Source organism: Dendropsophus ebraccatus, chromosome 5, assembly GCF_027789765.1.
Source record: "Dendropsophus ebraccatus isolate aDenEbr1 chromosome 5, aDenEbr1.pat, whole genome shotgun sequence".
Lineage (NCBI taxonomy): Eukaryota > Metazoa > Chordata > Amphibia > Anura > Hylidae > Dendropsophus > Dendropsophus ebraccatus.
In genome coordinates, this window is record NC_091458.1 from 46,286,627 (window position 1) to 46,298,835 (window position 12,209).

Consider the following 12,209-nt stretch of genomic DNA (forward strand, 5'->3'; position numbering starts at 1 on the left):
TGACAGGGAAGGGGGCTGGAAGGGGGCGGAGCCATCGCGTTTGTAAACACTAGAGCAAGGCAAAACTTTATTGACGTGTGAGTTCATTCAGCGGGAGTGTGCCCCGATCACGTGACCGGGTGTGACAACGTTGTCTGCCCATAGCTAAGATGGCGCTGAGCTGGGCGGCCAATGTGCTGCAGTGTGATTGGCTGAGATGGCCCCCTGATCCCAGGGCGGTGTGCGGGGTCACAGATTGATGTGGAGCTGGCACAATCCTCGTCACTGTAAGTTAATGGTCATGGCTATAGAGGATGCAGAGGAACCTCTGTATTGTAGGATTAGGGAGCTTAAAGGGACATGTACACATTGTGCAGCTTCTTCCTGGATGGCGGCAGGTCCATTATGTGTGTTTCCTAGTTGTAGCAGCATGGGGCAGGTGACTGATGTGCTGGATATATCCCAGGATGAGCTATACAACTGCCCATTGTTTCTGTCACATGTCAGAAAGTTTGATTCCTGAAATAAAGAAGCAGAACCCCCCCCCCCCAGCAGAGCATTGTGCTGCATGGTGCAGAACCCCCCCAGCAGAGCATTGTGCTGCATGGCACAGAACGGGGGGTTCTGGGTCATGCAGCACAATGCTCTGCTGGGGGGGTTCTGCAGAGCATTGTGCTGCATGGTGCAGAACCCCCCCCCCCCCCCCCCATTAGAGCATTGTGCTGCATGGCGCAGAACCCCCCAGCAGAGCATTGTGCTGCATGGCGCACAACCCCCCCCCCCATTAGAGCATTGTGCTGCATGGCGCAGAACCCCCCAGCAGAGCATTGTGCTGCATGGCGCAGAACCCCCCCCCCCAGCAGAGCATTGTGCTGTATGGTGCAGAACCCCCCAGCAGAGCATTGTGTTGTATGGTGTGGAACCCCCCCAGCAGAGCATTGTGCTCCATTGTGCAGAACCCCCCCAGCAGAGCATTGTGCTGCATGGGGCAGAACCCCCCCCCCCAGCAGAGCATTGTGCTGCATGGCGCAGAACCCCCCCCCCCCCCCAGCAGAGCATTGTGCTGCATGGCGCAGAACCCCCCCCCAGCAGAGCATTGTGCTGCATGGCGCAGAACCCCCCCCAGCAGAGCATTGTGCTGCATGGCGCAGAAACCCCCCCCCCCCCCCAGCAGAGGGTTGTGCTGCATGGTGCAGAACCCCCCCAGCAGAGCATTGTGCTGCATGGGGCAAAACACCCCCCAGCAGAGCATTGTGCTGCATGGGGCAGAACCCCCCCAGCAGAGCATTGTGCTGCATGGCGCAGAACCCCCCCAGCAGAGCATTGTGCTCCATTGTGCAGAACCCCCCCAGCAGAGCATTGTGCTCCATTGTGCAGAACCCCCCCAGCAGAGCATTGTGCTCCATTGTGCAGAACCCCTCCAGCAGAGCATTGTGCTGCATGGGGCAGAACCCCCCCAGCAGAGCATTGTGCTGCATGGGGCAGAACCCCCCCAGCAGAGCATTGTGCTGCATGGGGCAGAACCCCCCCAGCAGAGCATTGTGCTGCATGGCGCAGAACCCCCCCAGCAGAGCATTGTGCTGCATGGCGCAGAACCCCCCCAGCAGAGCATTGTGCTGCATGGCGCAGAACCCCCCCAGCAGAGCATTGTGCTGTATGGTGCAGAACCCCCCCCCCCCCCCAGCAGAGCATTGTGCTGCATGGCGCAGAACCCCCCCCCAGCAGAGCATTGTGCTGCATGGTGCAGAACCCCCCCAGCAGAGGGTTGTGCTCCATGGCCAGGCTCAGCTGTCATAAAATCAGAGTAATATACAGGGCTATATACTGTCTACACAGTGCCATACACTACACTGGTACACCTGTCCATTCATGTTAGCCAGTGTTCTTTGGAGCTGCTGGAGCTAGCCGAGTACAACGCTTCATCAGCTATGTAGACAGCGGTGAGTACGCATAATAAGTAGATGTTAGTTAGTCTGTAGAGCTATATACCTCAGCATGGGTATCATGCATTAAAGGGGAACTCCAGGTAGAGGTTAAAAAAAAAGAATCTTCTACAGAAGCATATAGCATTACATGTCTATCTATCCCAGTTTTGAAACTACCAAAAATCCATTTGTTTTGCAGGGTTTTGTTCTGTATTGTGTTTCTGTCCTTCCTGGTTGAGCAGTTCCCAGAATGCGGTACAGGTTCCAGAATGCAATGCTTTCCCTCAGCTGTTCATCACAGTCCTCCACCCTGCCAATTCTGTAGTGGATTATAATAGGGGTGTTTCGGGCGGCAGCCCAGGGCCCTGAGCTCCTGGGGGGCCCATGACCACCCAAAAAGACTTATACTTTCAGTGGTGTACTGTCTCCTGGCTACACTTCTGCCATGTGATTTGCAAAAAATCACAGGGTTTTTTATGGCAATTTTGCACAAATCAGGACATCATGACATTCTCTATACTGTACTATAATCGCAAGGCTAGTGCCGCCATAGTTATAGTGGGGTGGGGGGGCCCCAGGCTTTGTGAACAGCCCGGGGCCTATGGTAAAGTTAATCCGCCCCTGTGCCAATTACACACCAAAATCTGTTGCAGAACATCTAGGCTGTGTTCACACATTGCAGTTTAATTGTCGGATTACTTCTTACTTCATTGTCATACAATCTCCGTTCTTAGGGCCTTTTTAAATTATTTTCATACTTTCATGTTTGCAGGAGCTTTAGCAGCACAATGAAACGGAAAGAGACAAATGCAGAAGCAGCCGATCCATCTAGCATTTCTTCAGTGAAAAACACCAGAAAAGTTTCTGTCCGTAAGTGAGGTGCCTAGTTTTTAGTGGTATTTTAATGTTTCTCAAGTATCTTGCCCCTTTTTCTGTGAAGGAGAGTGAATGATATTGTTGTATCAGTATGTAACATTGTCATGTGGAGACACATACAGCTCTGCAGGTATCGCTGTCATTGTCATAGACCGGTGCAATGGACCAGACTTTCTCAGGCTACTTCTTAGATAACAGTGAGCCAAATATCATATTCCTTAAGAAGTCTGAAGTTTGGCTGGCAAAGTAGAAGTAATTATCGTGCCGAAACGTTCCATAATATGTTCAGGACAAAACATCTGCATATAGGGTTCTCATATGCAGCTGTAGTACTTTATCCCCCTCATGACACAGAATTTGGCAACAGTATTTATACTGGACTGTTCCACGCTGGCTCTTCATGGCTAGAGCCAAACTTTACTAATGATGACCATGCAGCTTCTGTCACACATTTATAATGGATCCAATGATGGTTCAGCCTCCCTAAATGTATTCTTACAGATTCTTAGCTAATTTACAGATCTATAGAGATGAGGATTATAACACTGTCCTCCTGACAGACAGAGACGGTACTGGCTCTAGCTGCCCCTCATGATGCTGTGCTTGTACATCAATGGATTTATGGCAGGTTTGGAAGGGAGTTGCATTGGGAAGGGAAGAATGCATTTTGAAATCTAATAGTCATGATGGTGGCTGACCAGAGGTCACATGATTTAGATACAGTAATGTTTTGATGCAGCAGAGCTGGGCAGTGCAGACTAAGGGCCCTATTCCATCGGACGATTATCGTTCAGATTATCGTTAAACCGTTCGTATCTAAACGATAATCGTTCGGTTGAAATGCAGTTAACGATTAACGACCGAACGAGAAATCGTTGATCGCTTTATAAGACCTGGACCTATTTTTATCGTTTCTCGTTCGCAAAACGTTCGCATTGAATAAGACATCGTTCGGTCGTTCGCAATAGATACGAACGCAATAGCGAATAGATAGCGAAGAAAAAACTATCGCAATTGCGATCATAAGTAACAACTATCGTTCCATGGAAATGAGTGAACGTTTTCAGGTCTTTCGCAATAGCGGTCGTTTGAGATCGTTAATCGTTAACGATTATGCAAACGATAATCGTCTGGTGGAATAGGGCCCTAAGGGTGGTATTACACGGGCCGAGCAGGGCCCGATAATACCTGTAAACGAGCAGCGATCTGCTAGATCGTTGCTCGTTTACTGGGCCTATTACACAGCCCAATAATCGTTTGACAAGAGCTGCAAGGACATCGTTACCGATGTCCTTGCAGCCCTTGCTAAACTGGCATACATTACCCATCCACGTTCCAGGGCTGCTCCTGCCATCAGCTGACAGGCCTCTGTGAAGCTAAAGCGTGCGGAGGACCCCGGGAGAAGCGGACGGCAGGAGCAGCCCTGGAACGTGGATGGGTAATGTATATCGTTAGTCGCCGGCCACGCACCACTATCACACGCAGCGGTGCGCGGTCGGCGCCCGACGAAAATAGGGTCTAACCTATATCAACAATCAGCCAATGATCGTTGTCATCGGCTGATCGTTGCGTTTATTACACGGAGCGATAATCGGCCGAATCGGGCCGATTATCGTTCCGTGTAATAGTACCCTAAGGGTCCTATTACACTGCCCGATAATAAACGGTAAACGACCGCCGATCTAGCATTTTATAAGCTATTACATGCGCCGATTATTAAGCAGCAAGGACTGCATGGACATCGTTAGTGATGTCTGTGCGGCCCTTGCATGTAGTGTAAAAGAATAAATATTGTCACCTCACCGCATTACTCGAGTGTCCTCGGAGGCCTTCCGCACTTTGTGCAGCTCTGCTTCTGCTCCGGTCTTTGTAGTGACAGGCCGACAGCCACTAAGCTAATCACTGGAGAGACAGGCCGCGGCCGGTGACTGGCTGAGCGGCCTCGGCCACTCACTGCAAAGACCAGAGCAGAAGCAGAACTGCACACAGCAATGCGCTTCTGAACCTAAAGAAATTATCAGCCGATGATCATTCATTGGCTGATCATTCTCTTTATTACATGGAGCCACAATTGGCCGAATCACCCTGATTGTCTGATTATCGCTCCGTGTAATAGGCCCCCTAGTGGTGGCGAGTGCATTATATTGGCACTGAAAACATTGCAGTACTTCGTAAATTTTTCTGCCAAAGTAGCATGACGGCCTTTTTTTTTTTTTCAGGAGAAATTGTATTTACCTAAGGGATAAGTAATTAAGTAATATTGCTTTGTGCTGCGTTCACTTTACCATTCTTTGTTCTTAGTAGCTATTCCTGATAACAAACACAAAAGGTGCCTTTCTAAGGGAGCTCATTCAGTGGGGAATCTGGTAGAAACTACTGACAAGCTGGACGTATTGATTCAGAGGAATGGTGATGTTTGTTTCTGCAGGGGAAGCAAAAACATTCTGGCAGAATCAGCACCAAGCAGGAAAGGTGGACGTTCTGTTTGAGGAGGTTCAGAGCAAGTTGAAGCTTCTGTGGCAGAAAATCAAAGACGGGTCTGCAACGAAACAAGGTTAGATGGTCAAATAACATACCGCTTTCACCTTTTGTCTTAACCAGCCCTGTACCCGGGGGTGATAAGGGGCTGCAGAAAGGGCAAGATATTGTAAGGAGGACATCAGAAGCTTATGATTTATTTTGTGAGCATACATTTTATACAGGATTAGAAAAACGGAGCAGATTTCTTCCAGAAGCTGCAACACACCCATCCTCAGGCGTGGTACTGCTGTTAGGGTAGCTTCACACGTACCGGATCTGCAGCGGATTTCACACTGCGAGTTTGCAGCGAAATCCGCTGTGGATACTGGTAGTGTGAAGCTGAATGGGTCACATACCCGCAGCGGAACTTTCATTCCGCTGCCTGTATGTAACACGGCCCCTTTAACCCCCCGCATCCTGCCGCCCTGGCCCTGGCCCAAAGCATACATTACCTGCTCTGCGCCATGGCTGTGTGTGAGGCTCCCGGCTCCCCATCAGCCAATCAGTGCACGGCAGCACTGATTGGCTGATGGGGAGCAAGCGAAGCCTAGAGCTTCACTGCAGCCACGGCGCCGAGCAGGTAATGTATGCTTCGGGCCAGGGCTGTGGGCGGCAGGATGCGGGGGTTAAAGGGGCTGGCTTACATATCCGCAGTGGAATGAAAATTCTGCTGCGGATATGTTACCCCCATAGACCTTCACAGTACATGGATCCGCAGCGGATTTCGCTGCAAACTCTCAGTGTGAAATCCGCTGCGGATCTGGAATGTGTGAAGCTACCCTTAGAAGACATGATCTCAGGTTTTCTGTTCCTGGATAACCCCAGATCTATGCAGGGGATAGGGAACTGCAGGGCCTAGGCCTTATTCACACGTACGTGATCGCTGATCTACTACCACGGACATTTTATAGGGGACGTTGAATCCTATGAGTCTATTCGTATAATCATTGCTGCGAAAAAATAAGAAAGGTCATAGTGCAGAGTGGAATCTTAGCATGGATCCCCTAATAGAACTCCCACCACCCTTTGATGATGTGCTGCCAGCTGCCTTCTGGGGCGGCAGGTGATAGTCTATAGGTAGTATACACGCCTCTCCTGCCTCCTCTTAGATGTGTCATTCAGGATATATAAAAAGGCTCAGCATGTCATATACAAGGCTCAGCATGACAGGGGAGGGAACAACATGGCTCAGCATTTCATAGAGGGTGACTACTAGGCTTAGCATGATGTGCACACATAGTGGAGTATATACTGGGGTGATGTGATGCACATCAGTGGAAAACGCAGACAAGGATGTAATCATGGATGTTTTTTTATGGATCACAGATCTAGCTAGCAGGACTTAGTCACGGTCCTTAAAATCAGCGAACATGTGAATAAGGCCTTAGGCTGCCCTGCAGTTCCTCACACAAATGTTGGTAGAAGCAGAGGGTCCTGTGTCGCCTCCTACCCCTGCCACTCATCAGTAGTGAATATATAGAGAAAAAAGTATACGTTTATTTTATTGAAGATATGTTACAAAGCAATGAAGAAACAAACAAACATGTGTCTCCAGAGTACCCCTTTAACTCCTTCCTGCCACAGTGATTTTCACTTTTTCACCTTTTTACAACTGGCAGTCAGAAAAATGTTTTGGTGTAGATGCCTTAAGACAATATTACTCGGGCTGATGGTCAGATCAGGCCTCGCTTGCTCCTCATTCCCCGCTCGCTGCAGGCGCTATAACACGCACCAACATCAATCGGGTAAGAGTGGGGGGCTGGGGGGAGGTGCGGGATGGGCTCCCCGGATGATCGTCAGCTTGTCCGGGGAGCCCATAGGAGATAGTGCCAGTCTGCTGCTGCCCCTTCTATTACATGGAGCGACACCCAGCAGACCGTTGTTACCGCTCACAGATTTTTTTAACATGTAGAAAGACAAGGATCAGCCGACATCATGCAGGTCGGCTGATCATTAATAGTAGCTATTAGACCAAGTGATTATTGTCTGATATTCGTCCGGATACGGCAGATAATAGCTTGGTGTAATAGGGTCTTTACTCATAACCTCTAAATGGCTAAACATTAATACTTAGTGTCACTGTCGTGGTTTTTTTTTTTTTTTTGCAGAAATCGATAGTACAGGCGATTTAAGATACTTTGTAATTGGATTTATTAGGCAAATATGCCATTATCTGCATTCAACCCCCCCCCCCCCCTCATTCACTGCTCATTATCAGAAAATCTCGCCTCTTTTACATCAGTCGGGCCCTGTATAACCTATGGAGAGGAAAGGGGAGAGGAGGGAGGTTAGTCACCAGCAGAGAGCAAAGGGTTACACAGTGGGTGCTGTGTGAAAGCCAGTATTCAGAGGTCAGAGAGGTCAGTGCTTCAGTGGAGATAGCCTGGTGATGTAGCTTTAAATTACCTTTGTTTTGGTGCCTCATCTCCCTCCATCCCTCCCCTCTCTATAGGAGAACCATGAAGACAGGGGGGAGAGCTTCAAACTGCTTTCTCATGATAAAATTGCATTTTTCAGCTAATAAACCCAATTACAAAGATTCTTAAAATTGCCTATACTATTGATTTCTGCAAAAAAAATATTTAAGCGACAGTTACCACTGGATGGTTTAGTAGATGCTTGGAAGAAACTTCCAGCAGATGTGGTTGGTAAATCTACAGTAGGTGGATGTAAATCTGCCTGGTATAAACCTATATCTATCCTAGCATGATGATATTAGTAAAGGAAATATTATGAGTGGAATAGATAGACAAGGTGAATTGTTCTGTTGACTGACTTCTCTTATCTGTATGTACAGGCTCATGAGATATGTGTGGGTGTGTATGTATGTATGTATGTATGTATGTATGTATGTGTGTGTGTGTGTGTGTGTGTGTTGTTACTTTACTGTGAGTTTAAATTCATGTGTTTTTCTATTTTCTTGCCTTTTTTTAGATTACGTGAAAGCCTTTGTGTTAGTAAAGGCAGCAGATTTAGAGGACTGTGAAAACGACCACTATAGTCTTCTAACCAGTGATGGGACAGCTGAGACTATTAAGGGTATATTTACACTTGGCAGTTTTTTTTTTTTGTTTTCTTGTTTGTAGTGGGATGGTGCACGCTATCTGATCAAATGATGTGCTAAGAACCTAATTTGTTTTCCTATTTTTCTTTAGCAGTTTTGCAATGCTAAATATCTATATCAATCATATGTTTCGGCATTTGCTGCATGCTCTTGCACTTTTCAGTTTTTATGTCTTCAGACATGTCAAAAGTCACTGATCACATCATTTCTCGCTCCTGTGACCTGTTGCAATCCCAAGATACAGCCGGGGAATTGTCCTGACTTGTTTGCTTTATGAAAGTCTAAGGATTTGATTACCAGATCTCCCAGCCGGCTGAAGAGTGGAGCGCACTACCCCACCCTGTATCTTAGGATCGCAGCAGGTCTCGGGCATAAGACCCAGTGCAATCAGTAACTTTTGGCATGTCTGAAGACATCAAATGACAGTAACACTTTAAGGCCCTGTTCACACAATGTATTATTTCACTAAATTATGGCCGCTGTTGTAGCCTGCAACACCGGCCGCTATGTATTGAAAGTGTCAAATGACATTGTGTTCTATGGAAACCCGGACAGAGTGTATACACTCCAGCCAGGATTCCAGGCAGCTGCACTGAAAACTGACCTGTCAATTTTGTGTGGCCACTATTCATTGAAAAGCGGCTGCACGAAATTGACTGTGCAGACAATGTAAAGTATGACTCCAGCCGTACTCTACATTTTCTGCTATGGTTAATTGGAAGACTGGCATACCCAAATGTGCCCGCATTTTCATTCAAAAGAAGTGATGTTCATCCAGCCGGCACTGTAGGATCGGTCGGGTGTAACTTAACAAACAGCGGCCGTTCTGTGACACGGACGCTGTCTTACAGTATGTGAACGAGGCCTAAATATGTGTCAAGTCCGTCAATGCCAAAAATGTATATATTATGAAGAATACAGATAAGATTAGTAGAACCGTCCTCAAACGCACGCTTAGATCAGTAGATTGCTTTTGAGTTGGACCTTAAGGTATCTGAGTATAAAGGAGAACTAACTGGATTGTGGGTTTCATTGGGAACGTATGTAAGAAGAATACAGTGTTGCACAATTTTCAGCACTATATAGATTAGTAATATATATATTATAGTAAAAAAAAATTAAAAAATCTGCAGTATTCACCATTGTTTAACCATTTACATACATAGAAACATAGAGGATTGTCAGCAGAAAAAGACCACTGGGTCCATCTAGTCTGTCCTTTTAGTATTTTCTTTCTTATTATCTTAGGATAGATGTATGTTTATCCCAGGCGTGTTTAAATTCTGTTATTGTAGATTTACCAACCACCTCTGCTGGGAGTTTGTTCCAGGTATCTACTACTCTTTCAGTAAAATAATATTTTCTCACATTGCTTTTGATCTTTCCCCCAACTAACATTTCACTGTGTCCTGGTTTCAATCATGTCCCCCTTTTCCCTTCTTTCCTCCAGACTATACAGATTCAAATCCTTAAGTCTTTTCTGATATGATTTATGCCTCACACCCTCCACCATTTTTGTAGCCCGTCTTTGGACCCGTTCTATTTTATCAATGTCCTTTTTTAGGTGAGGTCTCCAGAACTGGACACAGTATTCCAGATGTGGCCTCACCAGAGCTCTATACAGGGGGATCACAATCTCTCTCTTCCTACTGGTTATACCTCTAGCTATACACCCCAGCATACGATTAGCTTTCCCCACCGCCTGGTTGCACTGGTGACTCATTTTAAGGCTGTTAGAATTCACTACCCCTAAATCCTTCACTTCTGAAGTCTTTTCCAACACAGTACTGCCGATGTGATACTCGGATAGAGGATTCCTCCTCCCCAAGTGCATTATTTTACATTTGGAAACGTTGAACTTCAATTTCCACTGTTTGGACCACTTATCTAGCAAAGCTAAATCGTTTTCCATAATACTGACACCTCCAGGAATATCAATCCTATTGCACACTTTTGTGTCGTCAGCAAACAGACAAGCTTTACCTACCAAACCTTCTCCTATGTCACTTACAAACATATTAAAAAGAATAGGACCCAGAACAGACCCTTGTGGCCACCACTTGTAACCAGTCTCTGCTCGGAATACACAACCCTCTGTATATCTATCCTTCAGCCAACCACAAATCCACTGAACTATCCAGGGATTAAGTCCAATTTTCTCCAACTTCTCTATCAGCTCTTTATGGGGAACTGTATCAAAAGCTTTGCTGAAGTCCAGATAGGCGATATCCACAGCACCACCTTCATCCAGCACATGTTTCTGTTCTATCTTTGCTCAGATGAAAGTTCTGCAGAGAACCTACAGGAAGAGAAGGACTGTCAGCCAGCACAAACAGAAGAACCTCTACCAGCTGCAATTGGTGAATCGTATGTAAAGCTAGAAGTTCTTTCACTTCCTGCTGCAAGGTGAAAACGCCATATACGTACTTCTGAATATCATTTGTGTTCTTCCTGTCTTCGATACTCAGGAGGGTTAAAGGGATTATCCAAGATTAGAAAAAATACAGCTATTTTCTTGCAAAAACAGCGCCACCCCTGTCCTCAGGATGTGTGTGGTATTGCAGTTTGCTTCTTTCACCTCAGTGGAACTAAGCTGCAAACCAGTAGCCAAACTGAGGACAGGAGAGGTTTTTCTATCATGTACCTTTGTTGCTTACACGTTGTGGACCCATTGTTTATACACTTACACAATAAGCTGAATTTCTTTTTTTAAACAGAGAGGAAACCAAAGAACGTTCAGAGCCGGAGCCTGAACGTGTACCGCACCCTTTTACCACAGAATTTCTTGCATATGAGAGGCACAGCTGTGGGCAGATGTGTCTGGCTAATGTGAATCCGGACTTTAAGAAAAAAGAAAATCCACTCAAATTCCCAGTTACATGTCACTTCCAGAGGCGACATGCAAAGTCGAGTATCATCTCAAGGCATCTAGATGTGATTTACAAAACCCCCTGTGGAAAGGGTCTCCGGGACTTTGATGATGTGCGCTCTTACCTCTCTCAGACCAAGTGCAACTTTTTATCCCTGGAAAATTTCTCCTTCAATACTTACCTCCAGCTAGATAGAAACCTTGTCATTGACCAGGTAGTTTTTCAGGACGTTGATATAAGCAGAGACACGGAGTTGGTGCCAGTCCAAATCTGCAATGAGATCAATCACACCAGACCAGCTCCTTTTACATATAGGAAGTGTCCTTGGCCACGTGGATACTTCATTAATAATTTCACTGACCTGTTCATAGGATGCTGTGACTGTACTGATGGCTGTTGGGATGTGTATGTATTGATAACTAAACATTTAATTCTAATAGAATAAGGATTCTGTACAGATTGTGCAAATTATACTCCCTGGTATTGCAGCTCATATCCACTCAAGTCAGTAGAGTAGAGCCGCAATACTATATGCAGACTATAGACAAGAGTGGTGCTATATTTTGGCGTTACAGTCTCTCTGTATCTGCAATCTAAACTCACCCCATCATCTACCTCAACTCCCCAATAGACTTGTATGGGCAGCATATAACCTAATCTCTCGGTGAGCTTCTAGTCTTGTAAGCATTTTTCCCTGATAAGATACATTACAAGGTTTCTAGAATTTTTTTGTACTATCAATTTATACAAAGGTTGATAAAGCGGCAGAGACTTGCTGTCATACCTTTATTGTTGACTTATTGAGAGGTTTTGGCAGGACTAGCTTTTAGTGGCCTATCTTGTGGAAAGACCTTCAATTTTTTTTCTCTGGAAAACCTTTAGTAGCTATCCAGACCACTTGGTTCTGCATTAAAGGGGTTGTCTGGAAAATGTATACTCGCTGGCAGCGCTGTTCCGATGGTGCCTGGTCCTGCA

At 46.2% G+C, this 12,209-nt stretch overlaps 1 protein-coding gene across 1 annotated transcript in view; it reads left to right on the top strand.

The window, feature by feature from the left end:
- The first annotated feature begins 148 nt into the window (after positions 1–148).
- SETDB2 (SET domain bifurcated histone lysine methyltransferase 2) overlaps positions 149–12,209 on the top strand; it is a 52,457-nt gene continuing 40,396 nt past the window's right edge. Inside the window, exons 1-6 of the mRNA XM_069970024.1 lie at positions 149–266; positions 2,677–2,774; positions 5,209–5,334; positions 8,235–8,339; positions 10,644–10,731; positions 11,082–11,639. Coding sequence (XP_069826125.1) covers positions 2,693–2,774; positions 5,209–5,334; positions 8,235–8,339; positions 10,644–10,731; positions 11,082–11,639 — 959 coding nt within the window. The 5' untranslated portion in view covers positions 149–266; positions 2,677–2,692. The remainder of the gene's footprint in view (positions 267–2,676; positions 2,775–5,208; positions 5,335–8,234; positions 8,340–10,643; positions 10,732–11,081; positions 11,640–12,209) is intronic.